The sequence below is a fragment of the Phalacrocorax carbo genome, chromosome 6, assembly GCF_963921805.1.
Source record: "Phalacrocorax carbo chromosome 6, bPhaCar2.1, whole genome shotgun sequence".
In the NCBI taxonomy this organism is placed as follows: domain Eukaryota; kingdom Metazoa; phylum Chordata; class Aves; order Suliformes; family Phalacrocoracidae; genus Phalacrocorax; species Phalacrocorax carbo.
Genome location: NC_087518.1, coordinates 22,073,958 through 22,098,444, shown reverse-complemented (window position 1 = coordinate 22,098,444; position 24,487 = coordinate 22,073,958). Strand labels below are relative to the sequence as shown.

At 35.1% G+C, this 24,487-nt stretch overlaps 1 protein-coding gene across 4 annotated transcripts in view; it reads right to left on the bottom strand.

The window, feature by feature from the left end:
* Positions 1 to 24,487, bottom strand: part of ATP2B2 (ATPase plasma membrane Ca2+ transporting 2) — a 464,757-nt gene that overhangs the window by 37,371 nt on the left and 402,899 nt on the right. For all 4 annotated transcript variants that reach the window (XM_064454232.1, XM_064454233.1, XM_064454234.1 and 1 more), the window contains 6 exons: positions 20,713 to 20,954; positions 19,912 to 20,146; positions 13,326 to 13,505; positions 12,191 to 12,278; positions 5,009 to 5,115; positions 4,118 to 4,309 (listed from right to left, as the gene is read on the bottom strand). In XM_064454232.1, the coding sequence (XP_064310302.1) occupies positions 4,118 to 4,309; positions 5,009 to 5,115; positions 12,191 to 12,278; positions 13,326 to 13,505; positions 19,912 to 20,146; positions 20,713 to 20,954 (1,044 nt within the window). The remainder of the gene's footprint in view (positions 1 to 4,117; positions 4,310 to 5,008; positions 5,116 to 12,190; positions 12,279 to 13,325; positions 13,506 to 19,911; positions 20,147 to 20,712; positions 20,955 to 24,487) is intronic.

The following is a 24,487-nucleotide window of genomic DNA, read 5'->3' as shown; positions in this document are numbered from 1 at the left end:
TAATCAGAGATTTCTTTAAACTTGGTTTTCTTGTATAACCTAGATCTCAGAGTGCTTTACATAATTATAGTATCACAACACAAAAGTTCATTATTAGGTGAAAATTCAGAACTCTTGGCTTATACACTGAGCTGCTGAAACAGGGCCCAAAGTTAAGTTAGATCCCTATGATGGGCAGCTTAGTTTTGGCAGCAGCAATGCTGAGCTTGCCAAGAGGTGACACTGTATCTGTAATTTCTATGCTGTTTAGAATATTGTTTCTGTTACCTTAACATGACTTCGTGCTGGGACCCGTGATGGAGAATAGCAAATGACCATTTTTATTGGTCCTGTTTAGTCTGCATAATAACTTCTTTAACAGCCCGCTGCTACTCTTTTATAATCCTTATGTAACACTGGAGTAACATATAAGGTCACATACATTTTGCACGTGTAGTTAAACATCTATTGAAAGAACAAATCAGGACAAAATAGAAATGGTAGATATGGTAGATATCCTCTCTAACTGCAGCATCTTGCTGAAGCAGGCATTGGCTAGATAAATAATAAAATAATATTTGCCTAAAATTAACATAATTAAGCTAAACAGTAGTTCCCTAGAGTGGAATTGGCAAGAACACTGATTTTAATTATGTATTTGAGATAAAAAAGCAGCAGACTCTTAAAATGACCATTAATGGTCACAGGTCCTACCCAATATTTTTCTTAAGCCTCTCCATGACACTCCTAAGATTCTCTGGACCAAACAAATGAGCTCCTACTTGGCAATGAATTCTCTGGGTGCTCCTTGCAGGTCTAGTTTAACTCATAATAGTACTCACACAGTTGGACGCTTTCATTAATATAGAGTTACTGTGGTTTCACTAGGAGTTCTGCAGTGATATGACCACATACACATACTTACATGTATACCAATGCAACTGCAGAATCAAGACTGAATAAAATTAAGTCTATTTAGTGGCAAAGCACAAGCCAAATGTTAAAAAAACATAGTCAAACCAAAGATCTTATCATCTTTGTACTTCCTTTAAGCACAAACAGCAGAAACAGCAAAAACAGTAGGGAAGCATAAAAGAAGCTTCATACTCAAAGCATCCCAGTATGCTAGTTCTGAATTGCAGAAGACATTTTTCTGAGAGGTCATTAAGAAGCATGAAAAAAATGTTACTACCTACATAGAATTTTTCTCTTTCTATATCTGATGAAATATCACCAAAAAGATAGCCTGTTTAATATTCATAAACCTGAATATTAACTGTGGACTAAAATTATATTCTGTGTGTCAAATAGAGCCAAACAGACTACCTAAAAGCAAAGTAAAATTCAGTCCAATGTGGACCTTCTTCATATTCATTTTGAAGGTCACATAAAGCAGTGTTGCCTTTTAGAAACTACAGATTTTAGCTTCATTTGTTTGCTAAGAACATAAATGTTTCAGTCAAAATAGTAATTTAAGACCTTTGTACAGTTTTGCAGACTTAGATCTATGTGTGTGCACCTAGCCTGTTGTATGCAAGATTATTTGGTACATTCATGTATTTTGTGCTAGACCTACTTTCATAGCAACCAGAGGGTACAGTATGTTCTCAGGTGTAATTATTAGTAAACCTTATGAGCCCAATAAACATAATGCCCTGTCACTGGCTGGGGTCTTTGAGTCAAAGCCTAATATAATGTTCATTCGTAAGGCAAGACCCTTCTTGAATAAGACAGAACTGAGAGCTACTTGAGATTATCAGCAGTTAGGCTGTTGAGCGTAAACAGAACTACAATGGAAGTAACTGCTGCGTTTTTGCTACAATTTCAATTTTAGCTCCTTTTACACTTCTCCTTTGGATTTGCATTTTTACTCTCAGACTAAGGAATTACATAAGAATCTATTTGGACAGAAATACAGTTTTCTAGGTGGTGTACATTAAAACCTGTAAACAAGGACAACAGACTTGACAGGCTCAGTGATGCTCTTACAGATCACTGGGGCAATACAAATGCACCAGGCCTGATTCAAATCCTTCTAGAAGCCAATGGAATGATGCAAAGGATGAAGAAAGCTCCGTAATTAAAAAGGGGAATATGCTTGCACTGGTTATGCATTACACATGCACCTAGACTTGATTTATAATAGTCTTTGCACTGATTCAGTAATGCTTAATCTCTTCAAGAATAAACCAGAAATTCCTTAATTAACAAATAGAATATATTTCCCTTCATGCTTTCACAAAGCAGTTGAAAAAATATGGACATTAGCCAAAAAAGATTCACCTTAAATAAATGTTACTAGGTACTGAACGTCTTTAAAACAGGGTCATAAAAGGAAGCACTCAATTATGGTATTCTTACTATATTGCTGTTAGCACCTTATTCTACACAGTTTGGTACCACTGATAAAAATCCAGGAGGATTGATCTTCCAGACTTCTAGTCATTATTTACATACCTTGTATTACCAGCAATAATCACATTACAGCTAAACATTTTCTCAATAAAAATGGAAATATTTCCCCAGGGAAAAGGAAAAGTTATGCAACTTCTGTGACAATATCAAAAATTTTGTCCCATAGCACAGGATCAGTTATGACAAGAAGGCATCAAGACCTGGGGGCAGTGTGGTAAGGATCTAGCACTTAGCAACTTGCAATTTTCACTTCTAGGAAAACAAGTTAATTGAGGTTTCAGTGCTTCTTTTGTACTGAATAAAATAATTATTTCATTTGGTAAGATCACTTCTACTTGCTTCAAAAACAGCCATTTCTGATTTCTCTGAGAATCCCAGCCCTAGCACTAGCCTTATGCTCACTTAGCTCAGAGGAGCTAAACAACAATAGTTGTATCTGCCCAGCTGTTGCATGGTGCCAGCAGAGGATGGGAGCTTGCAGACTCCTCATGCACAGCACAAAAAAAGGCCTCTAATTGTCAGTCAAGGCTTAGAAGTTTGACCTCATGGTTTTGTAAAGGTACCTGGGTTTCTGGTTTCAAGTATCAATTCCAAGATTACAATGTAAGTTTACTCTGGAGCAGAGCTAATGACTTATTCATTGTTTTGCTCAGGTGTGCATGAGGTGAAATTTACCTGCTGAAACAGGTATGTGCATCTGTGTAATGCACAATAGAGGGAAGCATCAGCTTTCCCACAGTGTGTCTCAATCAAAGGAGGAATTTTGTAACAGTACCTGCCTGCAGCATCTGAAATATACATTATTTTAGGGAGTGACGTCAATAAAAACTGCATCTTTTGCAATTTTCTAATGAAGGACAAAGACCTCATACTGTACCAAATACATCCTGTTTTCTTTCTAGGAAAAAGAAAACTTAGTTTTATTAATCAAAAGTAGTAATTTGAAGTGGAAAAAATGTGGTCTGCTTTCAAATATGATTTTTTAAATAAAAGACTGAGACATTTTGCATGAACACCAGGATTGCAGTGAGGGATTAATGTAGAGGGAGAAAAAGAGATCAAGGTCCAACTGTACATATCATTTAATTGGTTTGTCATTTGTGACTGAAATTAAAAGGAATGACCTGAAAGCAACAAAATAATTTTATCAGTCAAAAAGCTCCCCTGCTGGGATCACTTCAGTGTGTCAGTACCCCTCCCTTGAAAATAATAATACCATTATTATTATTATATATATTTCATATATGGATATTTCATATATTTAATATATGGATATATATTTCACCTATATCTTCCATGAAGATATATTTCATCAAGAAATATATATTTAATAGTTAAATAGTCTTCAGAGGAAAAGGCAAAGTCACATAACCTCTTCCTTCTCCCAGTTGCTGACATTTTCTGTTCTATCATCACAGGCTCAGTCATGACAATAATATGTCATCAAAATCAGGGAGCTGTATGAGGCAGCATAAAAATTAGCAGCTCCCAAAAGCAATTTACTTCCAGGAAAACATGGATTAATACACTTCCTCATGTCAACAGCTGTTTAACATTTAGCTGTTTGATCCTAAATACACTCTTAACGCTCAGAAGAATTTCAGAAAGCATACCCTTTGTTGTACAAAGCAAGAATCAGATGTAAGCCACCATTACTTGAAAGAAAGTGTAGCTTGGTAGGATTTGGCTCCACAGTTTAAGCAACACTTAAAGTTAACCTTACCTGGGTAATGCATGCTCCAGTGAAAGCCACAATGACAGCCACAATGTTAACAGTGAGCTGGAACTGCAGGAACTTGGAGATACTATCATAGACATTACGACCCCACATTACAGCCTTCACGATGCTACTGAAATTGTCATCTGTTAGGATGATATCTGAGGCTTCCTTTGCAACGTCTGTTCCAGCAATACCCTAGAAAAATTAATTGTGAATAAAATTACCTACTAGAAAGAGACAGTTACAATATAAATCTTTGTATTTATTCAAAGTCCACAGTTATACAGAGACTTCACAGCATAGAAACAGTGACTGCTGAGTATATTCTGCTTTTTATATTTGCTAGGAAGTTAGCTATTTTGGCCTATTTTTGAAAGTGAATAAGGGCGCAGAAAAGAGAATTGATAGACAGCAGTGGAATTCATGTGGTGATAGTTTTGAGTGGTTTAAATTATCAGCTTAATGACTACTGATCTTCTGAGTTATTTTTATCATTGATGATATCTTCTTAAAATACATGAACAGAACTGCTAATAAAAATCAGAATTACTTATCTTAATATATAGCCTAGTATACTACTGTCTTTAGAGTCAGAGTACATTGGGAAGACATCTTTACAATCAGTGATGGGTTTTACCAAAACAAAATAGTACTCTGCTGTTGTGAAGAACACAAGAGTTCATTTTCTTGTATTGTCACAGGATTCTGCATATACCAGTGAATCTAACATAGTAAATTAAAGGATTCTGAGGCAACATAACCCATGCCCTCCAATACATTGCTTCACTGACAAGTAATAACTAAGCAATTTTCTCAATGCTTAATGAATGCAAAAAATCTCTTACAGCAAAACTGTAGTGACACAAAAATCAATAAATACGCTCAAGATTATACCATTGCAAAGCCAACATCAGCTTTTTTAAGTGCTGGTCCATCGTTGGTTCCATCACCAGTCACAGCTACAACCTGCCTCTGTTCCACCTGTGTGCTGTCAATAATACCTGCAAAAAATGTATATGTGTGTGTATACATACATACATATAAAATAATTAGCAAGATAAAACTTTCTTCTAAAAATAACATGGTCTGTGTAATATAGACTACATAATACCACACAAGCCTTATAGAGATTAATAGAGTTGATTTTTAAGGAAAATAATGATGAAAACAGTGTCATAACTACCATACACTACTAGACATCACTACTAGAATTTACATGGAAAGTTCTGACCCTGCATCATCAAAACATCAACAAAACTTGCATAGGCTTCAAAGGGAATGAGATCAGCTCATTAAGTTCTTCTGGAAGATTTCTACTATTTAAAATTATGTGCCACAGTAAACCCATTTGAGGCCAGTTCTCTGATTAAACATCAATGGAAAGGATTTGCCAAAGACTTAAGTTCATGCTTAAAGCTCTCCTAAACTGAGACTGAACTGTAATATCTGCTTTGCTGCGATGCCTTCTGGCAAGCAGTTTAACCTAAAAATAACAAATGCCATTGATGACTTTCATTTAGCTGGAGCTAAATTAGCATTTTAACAGACATGTTTAATTCTGCCAAACAATGATTAAGAAGATACAATTCTTTAAATTCTGGAGCCAAACATTTTAATAAATAGACAAAATAATTTCTACTTTCATTTTGAGATAATTTTCAGAAAGAAAGCACATTTCACTTGGTGAATCAAGTTTCATGGAACTACCCTGCAGGGAAGTATTTTCCACTTATGTAGATGGGGAAAGTAAGGAAAAGCATAAAGACTTTTTCTAAGATTACAGAAGAAGCCTTGTTTTTTAATAGGATGGGGATCATTCACCACTTATGTTTTTATTTCCACATCAGAGTCCATTTGAATATGAGTCCAGAATACAGGATTGTTGTGTAGGATACAAGAACACCTCTCCATCTTAGTAACTCGGGGCGGGGCGGGGGGGGGGGGAATGACAAAATTCCTTTTGCTAACACATTTTGCACAAAGTCATAACATCTAAAAACAATTATCAAAACCTACCCAGTGTGAAAAGCTTTCATTCTACTCTGGAAAAAATAACTCATATCAGATAACTAACCAGGAATAGGAAATTGCAGATTCCAGAGCAATAGCTGCCTCATGGCACCCAGAAGATTGCAATGCAGTATGGAAGCAGTTAGTGTCCTGTATTTTTCAGTCTTATGAAAATCAGAAAAAAAATCTATTCACTTCCCATTGGCAGTATTAACTCAGATAAATGGCACATTATTCTGATAAGATCTTATAATTAGAGCTTTCAATTTCTTGGGGTGACTTGCCATTGGCATTACTAAATAAACAGGAACATTAGCTGCCATTACTGTTAAAAGCATTTATCTTGGTCTTCCCCCTTCTTGTTATTAACACATCCTTTGATGTTAAATTAATAGTTTAAGCTTCTGAAAAAAATTCTTAACATCTCTGACTTATCATACTATTAACTGCTCCAAACAGGTAGATAGCATGCTCTCACAATTGGATTCCAAATGGGAGCACAACCCAAATCAAGTTGAAGAGGCTCTAACAAATGACCTCCTAATAGATATAAATAGTGCTCTAATGTCAATGACTATACTACCAATTGCCAATCAACCAATTGCTGGATGCATCTATGTCATATACAAGGTTTAGTAGTCATTTTCATCCCTAAAAGCAAACTATGGAGCTGGGGTAAGCCCAACACGCTCCAGAGCACAGAACTACATAATCAGTAGTCATGGAAAAACAGAGATCAGATTGTCTTGGTTATCATCAGTGTCTCAGCCACACACCCTCATTGCAGTCGCCACTGGTAGTGTCATCAGAAATATGTCGATGCATGGCACATCAGTATGTGGACAGACTTCAGTGCTATTCATAAGAAGAGAGATCTTTGTGGAAATTTCATTTGTATGTCAGACAAATCTCTAAAATGGAGCAGTAGTGATTAGTTGGGATTCAGAGGATTTATCATAGCAATACTTATGCTCCCTGACTTCTGCATGCTCTTTTTAATCTGTTCCTTCTCCCCCTTCCTCATGTTTCTGAATCGTTGTCTTCTTTCCAGCACTTCCCTCCTTCCTAACCACATTTCCTTATACTTTTTTGTTTTCTTTCTTTGATATCATTCTGTTAATAGTAGTGATAAGGTTTCACCTCAAGAATTTTCTTCGGTATCAAGTAATATGTCTGTATAGACCTTACAAACAGTGTAAGGACACCAAACAGAGGAGGGATGCCTAGGAAGGGTTCTCCCTCTGCAATTCTGAGCTGTGGAGAACATCTGCTTCAATGATCAGTGAAAAATTTAAGAGCATGACCAGACAGACTGCCAATAAAGAGAACGCCCATTTCTTTAACATTCATTGGCCTTTCCACTCATTCAAAACAGCTAAAAAGAAACTTCAGTATTAATTAGTCATGCCTAACAGGTACGAAATTTCTTCAAAGTAAACTGCTTTACTCCACTTGAATGCTTACATACAGTATTTTAATAAAAACAGGTCTGCAAGGGATAGCCAAGGAATTCCTAAAACTCAGCAAGGCTTTCTCCCAAAACATTCTTTGCTGTTTCATTGGTCTGTTCCATCATCTTAAGCTGTTTGGCCATGTCTTTCCTCTGTCAAAAACAATTTTATTCAACAGTCATGGGAATACACCTAAAGCACAACTTTACAGTGGGTTTCACACACAGATTCTGCTGATGCTGAAGGAATTTGGGGAGGAGTCACATAGCTTGCATAAGGCAGAAGTTTTTCAGAGCAAGCAGCTTGTTTCTGATGAGGGAAAAGATCATATTTAAAACAACTGTGTATAGTTATCAAGAGGGATACTATATGCACAAGCTTGCTATAAAAGGTACCAGCACTGCATAAACAGCTGAAAGTGAAATATATCCTATATCTTCCACCTTCCTCCCATCTAATATTAAGCAAGCATTAAATCAAATTCACTCAGGATAGTAAGATAAATAGTATCTACCAATAATGTGTATTCCATGTCTTTTACAAGAGCTATCTGTAACTGTGCCTCAGATCAAAAACATCAAGTATAGCCTCAGGTTCTCCCTTTACTGCAGAACAAATGCTGCTTTTTTTAAACAATTCTTACTTGCATTGTCACCCTTAGAGTCACATCAGTAAGAAACCACTGGTTCTGGGAGAAAAAAAAATCCTAGTTTAGGTATTCCTTTCTCTCTCAACTGACTAACTCAAAAGAGGCAGACAGGAAAAACTTAGCTACAGTAGAGCATTTCAAAGATGCACACCAACTGAAGTGTTATTGATGCAGGAAAGTTGATCATCCCATATGCTTACACATATTTATATTTCTTTGACAAGCTAAACATAGACAGATGCAGTAATATATTTTTACATGCATTTTCTGTTTAGGTTAGTTTTTAATACTTCCAAACTTCTGAAGCTCCCTGTCAACTTAACAAGAAATTATAAAGTCTGTCTGGAAGAGAAAATTTAAATTCACTTTAGTTACATGCTTAACTATGTGCAGGAATAGAGCTTTAAAGGTTAATGTAGAAGTGTTATACATAACATTACAGACAGCATTAAGTGAATAGTGCTCCACAGAGTTTATCATACTAGAATGGTAGAGAAGAGCATGGCTAGAACGCACACATTTCTGTACTAAGCATGCATCATCAATGTGCTTTATATTATAAGAGTGAAACACTAAAGGGGAACCTTGAGGGCATCAGTGCCTCCCACAAAGTTACACTGAACAGAGACTACAGAGACCTGAATGGTATTTAGAAAGTATAAAACTCTAGATTTAAATGCAGTATACCTCCTGCTTCCTTTAAACTATTTTTATGTTCTTCACTTCAGGGAAGAGTTGGCTGAAGCTGACTTTTTTCACTGTGGAACAGGTCAACCTTCTGAATATTTCTTCATATGAATTTGAATAAAAATAAATATTAACATATTCTCTCAAATGGAAATCAAAATTACTTGCCATTTGCAACATGCTGATATTTAACTTCAGAATTTCAATTAATCCACTAATAATTCAAAGAATACACTTTTCTACACTTTTGATATCCTACTTAGTCTCATGGCATGTCCACGTTAATGATGTTATGCATAAAATACCATCCCATGCAATAATATTTGACATATTTTAGTAATTAAGGGTAATTATTTAAAAAACTTTTCCTCTTTAAATTTCATTTTCTGCTTGTTAATAAGTCAGCCTTACATGAGAATAGAATAGTTGTTTTTAATATCACAGAAAAATGATTCTAGCCTAATTTAAGCATATTGGAAAGCACCGCTTCTTTAACTGGTAAACTGAATATTTTATTTGATCTTTTCTATGCCTTCTGATAATAAGATGATATTTCCCATCATTACTAAAAAGTTGCTTCTCATAGTACATAGTATTTTAAAAAACAATATGACAATATGGAAGTATTTCAGCAATAGTATTACAAGGATACATCAGTATAAATGATATGCGTATTTACTTTGAAATAGGGTAAAAATATGAAATAATACCCATGGATGTCATAAAATCCATAAGAAATGGTATTTCAGTTGGATTAAGATATCTAACATTTCTGTTTCACTGAAACAGTTCATGAAGATAAGCCATTTTGACTTTTTTTTGTTTTTCAATCTACCTCTACTTCAAAGCCATAAATATTAGAGAGAAACTGTCTACCCAGCCCAAAATGCTGAACCATGCCTTTCTCTAGTCCCTTAGCAGTAGTAAAAACAAAAATGCAAAATAAAAATTATCCTTTTGCTGGATGGGATTGTGCTATGTTAAGGAGAAAAAATATTCCCTCTAGCAGCTGTATGTCATTAAAAATTAAATATAAAAAAAGTTTATATTGTGATGTGTGTTTTTACCCTAGAGCAGATAGAATACATCAAAGAAGAGAAAATCCTCTTGATCCCTCAAGTGTCTGAGAAAAACATAACATTTTAACAAGAGGCCAAAAACTAGTGAACATTTAAATAGTTTCTTGTAACTTTCAGTGGCCCTTGGAGTATTACCAGCCAAAAAATTTCATCATGATTTTCCACATACTTGGTCTTGAACTTCCTTAGATACTTAATTGCTCTATCATTTGACCTAATCGTATCTTTAAAACCTTAATTGTATTAGTTGCATAAGGCATTCAGTAGTAGCAAATATCTATAATATCTATAACACGTATAAGTGTATATGCTATAAAACATCAATAATTTGTTGCTTATTCTTCTTTAGCTCTTTATTGATTTCATTTTCTCTGGCAAAGGTTTCAATTTTCTCTTAAGGAAAAATCCTGAATGATTCAAATGAGTACTCCCAAAGGACTTATTTAATCCACTTAATGAAACACAAATTGTTGTGTGTTTCTGTAACAAATAAGCTATTAGGCTGTACAAGTCATGACCTCTAAGAGCTAAAAGACAGTATTTTATATGCACTAGGGAAGTGAGGAGGCTTCAGCTAACTTTGTGCTGTTTTAATACTGGCCTATGGAGCTAATCATGTTGTCCAAATAAATAGTCTCCAAACCTTTTCAATCATGAATGCCTACTGGTAAAATCTTTTTGAGGACACACCCCCAAAATATGTATATTATTTATAAATTATACATATGTTTATGTCCATTATAAAACATATATTAAAAATTATTAGATACAGATGAAATAAACAATATTTTTAAAATACTCTTCTATTTAATAATGGTAAAAAATATTTTCTTTCTGCATCCCAGTGGACTGTCCCTGATGTGTGTGCACATCACTTGGGAGACCACAATGGAACTTTTGGTCTAAAGTTATTTAGGCATTTAAAAAAAATTACATACAGTTTAAAAGCCTTTGTAATTAGTCATGTATGGAGTCACATCAATAAAATCTTGCCATACCAAAAGGGCAGATCCAGAAATTATTGCATACCTAAATGTGAATTACTATTAAAGTAGACAACCAGCTGAAAATATGTAACTGATCAGCTGGATCTTATCCTGAACTCTAGCTCCTCCAAAAATTGCTAAGAAGAGTCTCTCCAGACTTTCTAGGGCCTTTGCAAAATAATCCAGTTCTTTCTTCATCAGGAAGCCAGCAACCACAGCCATCCACCAATGGGGCTTCCACCTGCGCCAGCCTCCCATCTTATCATGGCTAGAAATGATGTTATTCCTGATCAGAAATTTTCTGATTTCACCAGCTGTCTTTTAAGTGTGAGCTTCAAAGTCAACAGAATAAGATTTCAACTCAAGAAGTGTGAGTTACAGATATGAAAAAGGCTTTGTAGTGAAAACTGCAAACAAATCCCTCTTTTATAGAGCATTCCATCTGCAGACAGTATAGTAAGAGAATATCATTTGTACGGTGCTGTTTTTATAGGACAAAAACAGACTCTAAAAATACAGCCAGAAATCTAAAGGAAGCCAATGCAAATCATACAATTAGTGAGCCTACAGGAAAATGGAATTGGCCTAAAATGCGCATCTCCATTCATGTAATGCTAAAGAGGGCAGCTCCTAGTTACATCATCTCCAGTAACTGCTACTGTAACATGAAAAGTTTTTTATCTTGGACTATTGTTTAAAAATAATTGTGGGAGAACAGATGCATTTGAGTGACTTGATTTACTCTAAATGAGCTTGTTCTTGTTTTCTTCATAAAGAGATATAGGCAAAGACTACAAAAATCTATGCCCCCTCTAATTTATATGAACCACAACCTATTTCTCAACAATATTTTCTTTCTGACCAGCAAACACACATTTTCCCTTCCCAGCTAAAGCCTCATTCTAGTCCAATTAAAAGTCACAAGGCAAATATGAGATTGCCTACATCTACTTGCCAGACATCTTATTGGCATTTCTGTTATTCCTGCCAACCAGTTTCCTATTACCTTTCATTTGTAGACTCAGGTAGAACGCAAACACAAGAGAATTGGTTACTGAGAAAACTTCCTTGCATTATGTAAAGATGTGCAATTAAAGGTAACAACTCAGATATATTTGCAACAGTAAAATTTTTACAATGCAGATTAAATGCAGAACATAATTCAATAACTTTGGCATTTATTACACACACATGCAAAGGTAGTCTGCACACACCTTTTACCAAAGTGTGTTTGTCCGTGGGAGATGAGCGAGCAAGTACTCGAAGCTTTGGCCAGATTTTGTCAATCCGCTCTTGCTCAATCTGGAGAGGGAGGAACACAAAAAACCCCGAAACAGTAAAACTGTTAGCCTGTGATTAGCAAAATATGTATTTGTGTCCTTGTGTCAGATGACTCACTTCGTTACTCAGATGTGCAACTTTTCTCCAAAAGCACAGAAAAATTACAACAGCCACCAACACTGCAAATGAAGGCAAGGTTAAAAAAGACAGTTTTCTACCACCAAAGCTCAGCTGTTGGCTAACATATGTAAATTTTGCCACAGTATCTTAGTATCATTATGGATAATTCCACTCAGATTCATAACTCTAGATATACTATAGTGGAGTTTCTCAAAGCTGATCAAATATTTTCACAAGTGAAAGTGTGTTGTTCTAGTTTACATTTGAATTAAAATTCTTCATTTTGCACCATTACTGGCAGAATTTTCTCTGAATACCAATAACAACAAGGACAAAGGATTCCATCAATCGATGCAAGGAGTAAATGACTGTGTCCATTTATCACTGATGGACTCAAAGACACAGCATAAAGTTTACTTTTTTACAGCTGACTTCAGTAGCCTATGTGTTAGCGCCATCTTTTATAAGGAGCTAAAAATCTTCTGAAGAAAAGATTAAGTTGTGCAGATCATTAATATAAGTGGATGTAGCAGTACATTAGATAAAGTGGTATAAAATAAAGAGATGAGAGGAGCTGGTTTTCAGTACAGACTGCATTTTTATGAGGCAGACCTGCATATTTCTGTTAAGTACCTTCCCCTCTTTGCTAACAAACCTGCTTTTAATGTGTTTGGCTTTAATTTCTTGTAGTCTAGTGCTATGGTTCTAAACACTGCTAAATTAGGTTAGCACTAAACTGACAGTGGCTCTGCATCATGAAAAGTTAAGACTGCATTTTCAATGGTATTTTGAATTGCAAAAGGCTAGTGGTAGAAGGAAGTAGCAATCTCTCCAAGTAGTCTTTACAGATAGGAGGTACACATCAGTGCAGGGGAAACAGCATTTCAGTGTTCTTGCTATTTTTAAATAACATATTAATGGTATGTATGGATTTAGTATTTGAATTACCTCTCCCTTCTCATTTCGGATCCTTCTGTTAAACTCTTTCCCTTCAAGGCAGAGAAAGTCTTCTCCTGGGTGAATGATTCCACATTTTATGGCAATGGCACGTGCTGTGTTGATGTTGTCTCCAGTGACCATGCGGACTGTTATTCCAGCTCTCTGGCACTTTCTTATGGCTTCTGGGACCTACAAAAGCAATATAACAGGAAAGGAAATTTCTAGATAAGAGATAAAATATGTCAGGTGTTTCCATTTAGAATATTTTGAGGCTAAGGAATTAATGAAGCAAAAAGAGAAACAATAGACGTTATGCCATATTATAGCTACCTGACTATTACGGAATTGAGGTTACAACACAGGCAAGACACAACTTCCATCCAGAAGCACATAAACTGTTCTTTAGATCAGTTGCCTAGAGTTTCTCCTGACTTTAAAAAGGAGTGTTCTGCACCTTTTTTGACCTTTAGCATCGAGGTACAGAAAGTTGAACTTAACATACTCAACATACATATAAATATGAATTGAGAATACATGTGTTTTGTACAGAAAATTATCTAACTGCTGACCCAAACTTTCTTTTCAGTAAGATTATCTAAAAAGTTATTGTAACTTAGCACTATTACACTAATTCATGCATAACAACAGGTGGAATTCCTAAATATACAAGTTTAAAATTTCACAAATAATTTACATATTTCAAAACTGTAAAAATGCAGCATGATTTTATTTATGCTACTTTCTGCATGAGACTAACTCTTCCTGCCCCACACTATACACACCACTGAGAGAGAATTCCGTGTGTAACAGGGTCCGTGAGATTAATGTAGAAGGTATATACTGACTTGGCATCACATACAGCTTACTTAAAAAAGAAAAGATTTTTGTAATTAAAATGTGCAAAAGCTAGGAAATTGATTCCTAATAATCAAATAAAGCTCTTTTAATACAGCTACTTCGGTGTATGAAGCCTATAAAAGGGCTACAAATCTATAGCTCAATTTAAGATGGAGAAAAAATTATATTCTGTTAAACTATATAATAATTAACAATAATTTATTAATTAATAATAAATATCACTCTAACCAATGAATGGAGTCTCATCACACTTTTGCATTATGACGAAGGCATTGTTTCTTCAAGAAAAAAAATATTATTTGACATGGAAGAATAAGAAGTGTGTTTAACACTTCAAGAACAGCCTAGATAGATACTATTACTTCTTCAGTTTTCATTTTTACGTAGAAGAGACTAAGGGCATCCCAGGACTCCTCCTGAAGACAGAAACCTTTCACAGAGCTACAAGAAACTGAACTGCCTTACTACAGAAGATAGTAAAGGACAGATATAAAGCAGTTATAGGTTGCACTGGTTCTTACATGTGGGGCAGAGGAGAGATACTTGAAAGTAGGAAAGACACAGTCTGAGAGGAAAAGATTCCCAGAAGATGAGCATGACTTAGATAAGCATCTGAGTATTAGGCAGTGATCCTAAGTAAACCTGCAGGCAATTTGAAAGTTATCCCACAAGTTAAAATAGCTCCAAAGACCTGGCCCTAGATGCTTGCTCTGCAATGTTACCTAACACTCTCATGCATAAACCATTTAATAAATTCCCCAAATACATATACTTGACCACTGATGGCAAATTGCTGCTATATTATCAGCTGAGCTTCTTCAGATGACATACTTATGTAAAGTAACATGATTGCCTGACTGTGATGAATTATGTCAGTAAGCATGTATATAGAGCTGTTGGTTTCCTACAGAAACTAATAAGCAAAGGATATGATTCTGAAAAGAATGGTAATTTAAAAATAATTACAAAAATTTAAAAAAAAACTACTTAAGAAAGGGTATCAAAATGGATATTACTAGCTACAATAGCAAAGCCTCACCATATTCTACTACCAGTTAAGTGCAGCTTGTTGAACACATGCCAATTACAGTAGATTAATGTCATTCATTTGTACAGAACTTAAGAAAAGGAGCCACCATCTACAATATTACACTGTTAAATTTGTGCATTTCCGGATATTTTAGTTTCCTCTATAGCCACAAGTATGTGATACTGCTGAGGGTAGGACATTGCCTTTTACTTGACAAACACTGCTCTGATCCAGTGTGGCAAATGCTGGGCTTCTAAGGATTTGAGGGGGCCAGAAAGGCTATATATCTCAGACTGCACATCAGACTGAAATTACAGACCCTTAAACCATATTGTAGATAATGATTATTCTAATCAGTGAATACAATTCCACACCATGTTTCTGCATCTTTATTAAAGGCAGTTGTGAAGCTTCTATTTTCCAAAATGCCTCACTAAACTAACATCCAGTTGAGGATCAGACTAGTACTTTTCCCATGACTACAAAGAAAATCACTCCACCCTCAGACTGCATCCACACAATGTGCTATTTGCAGAACAACTCTCTGTCAAAACAGATTACAGAAACAAGAGACAAATTAAAGGACAGAGGTTTATCTTCCCATTTCCTCATCTCTGCTGAGAATATTTTCCCACAAGTTCTATCCTGGAAGCCTTTCAACATTATGAAAGACTTCTATGGGGGACATACAATCAGATTAAATCTATTTACTTAACCAAATGACTCCTGATTTAGCCAGTTTCTGCATTAATAATCCTGACTATATCCCATTTGCCAATTTGGAATGCCTTTAGTATCCACTTTAACTGTGGTGACCCTCATGCATAGGATGTGACAGATTTGGATGACTATCTGTAAAACCAGTACAGTGTATGAACCATGAAGAAAAATAAATTACAGTGCAAACAGAAAAAACAGTCTATTCACATAAAGTGCCAGTCCTATTAAACAAGGTCATGGGAGGACAACCTAGTTTCAAATACATCTCAAATGCACATGTAACTAGAGAAATAATTATCTTTTCCTCTTCTCTCATTTTCTGGACAGCTGGTGGGTGGTATCTGATTTAATACTGTGTACAGTAATTACAGTTAAAATATTGTTCATATCTTTTTATTGCTGTAAGGATGAGAGAGTGTTGGCAGACTGAGGGGGCAGTGGAAGCAGAGATTTTCCATCAGTTTTGCAGAGCCTAAGTACACATTACAAATTTTTCTGGTTTATTTTCTCTCTGCAAAGAAAACCTTCTAATGCATGCATACATGCATAAATTATCCAGTGCAGGACTATCTACCAACATCAGGTGACAAATAAATAGGTGACATTTGGAAGCAATTTATGTTCAACTCCCAGAAATAACAGACTGTAGGCGTACATTGGCAAATCAGTATAAGCCAGTTCAGACTCATTAAAATCAATCCAGCAAGACTGTCAAAATCAACAGACAGATCTCTACAGGACCAAGACACCATTCTATTTGTTCTCTTTTTGTATATTTGTCAAAGATAAATATCAAGCAGGTAGTTCAGTGCTTGATAAAAACAGCTGCTGATAATGAATAAGCTAGTGTCTCAATTAACTTAGGAATTGTGCAAAAGTCATGAGTGACCAGTGTTTACACTCCAGATGAAGCTAGTCAGTTGCTGGATACGAATGTTGAATAAATGACCCAATAGTTTCTTTTAATGTATGGAAGGCAATGCAAGTGCAAGAAAGCTCCCAGCAATATCATCAGAACAGATGCAGCACTCTGAAATCATGCTAGCATGACACCACTGACACTGCAGGTATTCACATATTTAAACACCCCAAGGATGCATATTGGTAGTGTGTCACAGGACCTCTGTGGAGACAGGGAGGCTACCATTTTGCATGTGTTAACTCCAAAAATCATCTTGGAGAAAAGGAAAAATCTAAGCCTTCCCTAGGAAAAATGGGAGTGTAATTTAAGGGAAACTAAAGGTTGCCAGGATGGTGAAATTGGATTGTTTCATTGGAATTACCTAATCTATCATTTCTGTCTGAATAAATTCTGATATCCATGAATACTGAGAATATTAATAAAACAGGAGTTGTAGTAATATTTCTAATTTTTTATGTTCTTTCTTCTGCTATAGAAAGTACTTTGAAAATTCATAAACTCCAGTGGCCACTCTATTTATAAGTGGACTTAATTCTGGCAAAATAGTAAGGTCCCTTATAACAGCTCAACTTCTTACTATTTGCATCTACAATGGTGATTTCACCATTGCAATACATGCATATTACAATATTCCCACTAAGTCAGATATTTCTTACCTAGACAGTTTTTCTGAAACTTATTCTTTTGCTTTGGCTTGGATTTTTTTTTTAGTTCATTCCTTTTTCCTAAGGTACTCCTACTGCTTTCTACCAATGTGTGGAGTAGTAATAATTTTAACATTGTTTTAAATGTTTTGATGTTGTTATTAACACTTTAAAACAGTGAAAAGGGACAAGAAGGGGAAAAAACCCAAAGAACAAAGTCCCAAAAAACAACTGCAGATATGTCCAACATTTGGTAAAATTCTGAAATTATAAACATTTTATTGAGTGTTTTGCAATTAAGTAAGAAGTGTTACTGCATATTCTGGTGTTAAACTACAAGAAATCAAATACATTATTCAATGATTATCTAGAAATAAAATGTTTTCCTGTATGCATCTTCTTTGATCCTTTATATAGAAGTCAGACTTGACCTCTTTATTTTTAGCAACACTCTTCATTTTTACCTCAAGCTCCTAAGAAATTATTCCCTATAAGATGAAAGCAGTTCCCTTATAAAACACACTCATAATAATCACACGAAAGGATAGTTTGCAGCTATTTTCAATAATAACTGCAAATCCCACTGCTTCCTATTCCCTCAGTCTGTCATACCACCCATAACCTGACTTAAAGCTATTTTCTAACAAGATGTATCATGAATCTATTTTGGAGGGAAACAGGACTGAATCACAGTTCCAGTGGTCACTGACATTTATAAGCTTTCTGAGTTTATACATATGTGAGTTAGAGCATTAAGGGATCATTGCAAACAGAACATTTTAAGAATGTTTTTAAATATCTTTAAAGACTTGCAATGCGAGGTGTAGGGACAGATGGATTAGCAGCAAGAGACCATCTGATGACAGATAAAGTGAATGCTGTTTATCTGATGATTGTGGAGATAAGGAGTTTATCATACACTTTCCACCTAAACCAGATTTACTTTATAACAACATTCTTGATACTGAAAAAAGCCCCAAGAAAGTCCATTATCTCACAAAGCATAGTTATGCAGTTGGTACCTTAGCTGTAATTATATCATGCTAGTTTCCAAAGTTACAGCAGTAAGAAGTATGTCAATGCCTACTTTATAAAGGACTTATGGAAAAAAAACCAGAACAAATTATATTTTTGATGTTTTAGTAAAAAACAAATTCCTAATATGCATTGCCACCAATTCTCAGTGGATCAAATACAAAGATTTAGACGTGATTAAAAAAAGATCCAGCAAAAATGTAAAATGAGTCAGAATAATAAAAAAGACAAAGATTAGTACCAAACAACTTTCTTTTTGCAGCATCAGAACGTACCCTTTTTGTATAACAGAAATTTGAGTTCTCGTTCAATGACTACTCCAAAGCAAACCACAGTCATTAATGATCTACTGAAACAACAGCAGAATCGAAGAGTGGACTTCTTGGAGCAAAACAGGAGATCATTAATCGCTCCCCACATTTGCAGGAGGTGCTGGGGCAGGTGCTCTCACATCATACCACGTGGCTGCAGCTGTGCCTACACAGCAGCCATGGCCACACATGGTTGAGTCAGCGAGAAGGGCACCAAACAAAGATAATGACAATACCTGCATTTTATGCTCAGCACTTTTAACTTTGGGACTTAGCTTCTCTCAATCTTTCTAAACTGTAAAATGGAACCAATTCTCCACTGTCAAGATTAATTATCAAGCACCATATACATAGGTCAGAAACAAAGTTTCTGCCTCTTAATCTGCACTTTATATTGCTGTAGTAATACAATTTACAAGTGTAGTAGCAGGCATATGCTTCTAGTGTGCACACCGAACACCGTTTTTTTTCAGTTTAGTTGAGTTGAAATTTTAGTCATAGTTTTACAAGACATTTATGTATAGTATCCTTGAAATCTGAAGCCTTTCTGTGCCAAAGCTTTTCCTTGTCCAAACACAACATTAAAAACAGTTTTCCTGAGTAGCCACCAGTTACCGTCTTAGGACAATTAGTAAAGTGGCAACTGTTACTAAAACACAGACCTCCAAGACTGCATGCAATTTCTGTGGAAAGCGAGCACATTGCACTTACAATCGTGGCAATTACAATCACCACCATCTTTTATCTAGTTTCAGAGTTGCATGTCACTACATTACTTAAAGGAAAATTCTTTAATATCTGGTAGCATAATAAAACTTCTGCCGATCAATCCTCCTGTATACTACTCCTTGGGGGAAGGTCAAGTAATCTCAATCCTGCAGTTCAAAAAGCCCTATTTTGCTTTATTTAGATATTAATAATTGATTTTTATCAAGTAAAGTCCATTTCTAAAATTCACTTCCATCTTCTTTGACAGAGCTAATTAAAAATAAAAGATAAAAACTGCAAGAACTCTATAGTTCAATTAATGTTCATTTCTCCAAGAAATGCTTTATAACATAAGAATTTTATATACCTCTGGCCTTACTGGGTCTTCAATGCCAACAACACAAATGCAAGTCAGGTCAGATAATATGTCATTTTCGTTGTCCCAGTCAGGCTCTGGGCTGCTGTTAAAGTCTCGGAAAGCAACACAGATTGTTCTCAGTCCATCACAGGCCATAGGTTCAATCACTTTCTTCACCATTTCATCACGGTCACGTGGTCTGAAGATACGAGGTTCACCAGCTGCATTAAGGATCCTGGAACATCTTTTTTATTTATGGGGGGGGAAAAAAAAGTTGATTGTGTATTCACATGACTGCTGAAAAGTATTTGCTTGTATCAGCTCACTTCATTCAACACTCTCCCTTTTGATGGCAAGTTTTAAATTTCTAGTGTAAATTTGTAGATTAAACAGGAAGATTCACTACTGAAATATCAGATAATTTGTTTGTAACTTATTACAGAGACACCAAGAGCCCTTCCTCCATTATTTCCTTAATACCCATGTAATTAATGAGCTGGCAACTTACAATGAAATTGAAAAATTCTTGTTTTCCAAATGGATTGAACATAAGGAATCCATTCATAAACTACTAAATGCAGACCCAATTCTTTGGCTAGCCAATGATAAGAAAAAAAAGCCAAATAGTGTTGCAAGAGTGAGGACTTAAAAAAATATTTTTTTTTGAGAAAAAAGCAGTAACATTTTATCGCGTGTCATACTTCTACCGTAAGCAGCAAATTCCAAATACCAAAATTCCCATGTATGCCTTATGTGTGTCAGAATCTTTTGCATTTCAGAAAAACACAGCAAGTAATCCATTGAACTTACTTCTTCAGAACAATTTCAGAAGCTCCTTTGCTGTACATTCGGAAACTACCATCTGGCATTTTAATGACAGTACTCATTGACTTTCTGACAGAGTTGAACGTGTAAACTTTATAGAGTTTCTCCTCAGGCATGAGATTCCGAACAGGCTCATAATCCTGCTTCAAATCCAGGACAAATCCCAAGAGACCACACTCCGTCTTATTGCCTACCTGGCGAGGCAGGCCACCCTCTTTTTCTGGTGGCTGAAGAGAAGAAAAAATTAGATATTAATTTCTCTAATGACAAGCAGCATATATGCCTTCTGAACAATTAATAACAAACTTACAGGGTACAGTTTAAGATCTGAAGCTCTAACTGTGCAATTGTATGTCTGCTGATTTTTAAAAGCTAGCAAAAAATCCACAGAGCTTTAACAGACTTGAAGCAGCTATTCTCACAATGAGGAAAATTTCTCTAGACAAATAGCTACATTGGGTCTCTCGCATTTGTTTTCTTTTAAATTAGCCATTGGCAGCTGAATAGCTTGCGATGGTTAGGCACTATGTAATTAAAAATGAAGTAACTTTCTTTAGGCTGAAAAAATAATTAATTCTCATTTGTCTATAGAGTACTTTCTTTTCTTACTTGCTTAGAACTATATTGCTTTGCTGACTTTCATGATTATAATGGTGAGGTAAAGAAAGATCTGTCCTTTTTTTTCTATCAGGCATTTTTTATGTAAAAATAAATCTGCACTTAATCATAACAGCACATCTCAGTGAAAAAGGTATTTCCAACAATCTATAAAATAATAGTTCTATATCTAAAAGTACCTTTTTCTAGAATTAACATACTTTATTCTGCTGTTTCAGACAATAAATGCTTTGTATGTTAGAAAAAATGGAGTAGGCTAAACATTTTGCAACTCAGGACAATACTCAGTCCTTCTATGGACAAAGAAGGCTTTACCTTCCCATTCAAAATATAAAAACTACCCATCTTGCAGAATTAGGACTGCAGGACTATATTCAGAATCCATGTTTAATTTCACTATAGACTTTAAAATGCCGTCTACTTTGGAAATGGTATTCTTAAGAGATGGAATTCCCTACATTGCCCCTCAGTGGGATGATGGGTAATATAAGGCATTATTAAACTTGTAAACAAGCACAGCAACAAAAAGGGAAAAGGGGACCTTTAAGCGAGCCTTAGCAACTACTTAAGTATTCCAGATAACCACCAATTGCAGCTGGATTAAACAATGAAGGTAAGATAATAATAAATTGGTCTAGAACTGAAGTAAGCAAATAATCACATATTTTTACATAAGAACCATCCTTCTATCACCAGGAAAACATATACACAGATAGATTAATGTAATTTCTTTTTCAGGGAGATGCATCTGTGGTGACCAATACGTAATAATCTAAAAATCTCTGTCTTGAAGAGATTTATCCTTCCAAAAAGAATTGTAACATCTTTCTTCTATATGAACCATCACTCTTGCTGAGTTAAATGCGTCATATTTGTGTTGCTATGACATTTCAGCATTACTCCAGGGTCAATGTAAAAAATTGACACTCAGCAAAAATGCTAATACAATATATTAATTTTATTATATGCTCTAACATCTTGCTCAATAATCCCATTACACTGTGATGTCAATTCCCTCTGCATTCTCAAATTCACTTGAGAATCCCTAATTTAAAACCCAAGACTTTGTACTGTATCTGGAAGGATTGTTACATTCAGTGGATATGAAAATCTCAGTCTGGAGTAAAAACAATACTGTTTAAAATAGTTTTGTTTAAATAAATTAGCTTCATTTTCATGCCATTGCAGGCACACAGTACCTGAAACATGCTAAGAACTTCAGGTTTCTGAAAGCCACAGAGTAATCAACTTCACTGTCTGGGTAGGGATGATAGGAAAGGCTGATTTTTCTGAGAACATCATATCAACTGTCTCCATTATAGACCTAAATCCTCATTTATGCTTTGGTTCTCTCTGCCACTGAAGTCCGTGGATCTCGACATTGACTTAAATGCGAATGTGATCAAGCTACTAGCAAACACACTGGAAACCAGTGACAGACATAAATTTCTCTCCATCAAAGACATACAATCCTAGACAACAGTTAATTTTACATATGATTTCATCATGACCTGATGTGAATGGATATTGCTAAAATGAGAATCTACCCACACTCCACCATATAAAAAACTAAATGTTGAAGTCCTTACAAAATTATTTTTATTTCAACAGAAAGTAGATCACACTCTCCTCTTCTCACTATGGTCTAAAAATAGATTTATTTTAGTGAATATCTTTTAAATGCAAATACATAAGCAAGGGGAAAAAATACCAGTGGAAAGAAAATGAACAGACATTTCAGAAAGGTTTCAAAATCTAACAAGTGGCCACCTCCCTCTAGAGCAGCTGCTGTCTCCATATTCTTTGTACATTACATTGTAACAAAGCATATGGTGGTGAGAGCTGGCAAGTAGCACTTCCTTTCGTGTACTGTTTCAGCTCAAAATCTATATGCCAAAACTAGTCTCCTTACAGATTGTTCTTGACAGTCCTTTGCAGAAGCTGCTGGCTTTTAAAACTTCCTACTGTGCTGTATCTAAATTTATTTCTTGCTGAAATCTGCACTTTATGACACCTGGAAAACAATTAAAAGGACAGCCCAAAGGGGTTACTTTTGAATAATTAACTAGTAACAACTTCACTGACTCCTCAGAGAATGAAAACCCTTTGACAACATATGAGAGAAAGCCTTTGAACTGTGATTTGCAAATAGGAACTTGGTCTTTTTGAATGCACTGTTTCTCAAGAGCTCAGTGAAGAATCTTTTGCTAGTCGTAAGACAGCTACCTACTGTACAATCTTCTGCAGGGAAGAGACTGATCCAATATCTTTCTCCAATAACTACTTTCCACTGATTCCTGTAAAAAGTTTTCAAATGTTTCTTCCAAACCTTTATATTATGTAATAATATTTCAATTGTAAGCAAATACTTGCATGGAAAACAAAGTACAGACATGTTAAAAGAACAGTTGTTACAACTATCAAATCAAAATAGGTTTCTAGGTCAAAGTACAGTTGTATTATTAAGGCTTAAAAATACCAGCCCAAAAGCTAGTATTGACCTAATACTGAATTTGAATTTCATAAGGAATTTTCAGAATTATTTCACTGGAAAACACTTGACTAATCAACTGGGTTAAGAAGGAAGAAAGATAAAACTGGGCATAACTTGAAGAGGTGCTTCAACTTTTAGAATTAAATTAGGAAATAATAATGCTTCCATTTTAACCATAACACTTCGTAAGCCTCATTTTTCTCATTGCTCCTTTTGATGTGAAAAGAGAGGACCTGGCAAGAAGAACCAAGAAGTCTTTCCAAATGAAAACGTTAGGATTTCATATATCATCTGAAGCCTTTGTTTGTTTTATGCTATTCTCCTGTGTTCTACAGATTGAATTTATCCTTTAGAATAATGATAAATATGCCAATTTTATTAAGAAAAAAAATGAACTTTGCTAGACTATTATATCCATATCGAATGTTCTAGTTCAACTTCATTCACAATAGGCAGAAAGAGGAAATAGATTTTTTAAAACTATATTGTGAGAAATTTCCACTCTATATTTTCTCAAAAAAGAGAAAATGGACCAGGATGTGCAGGAATTTTTTTGTGTATGTTTAAACATTATACATGTAAAATTTAAAATAACCAAGATGGATGAATGACATTCAAACCATGTGATGATATTTTTATTTTTTAATT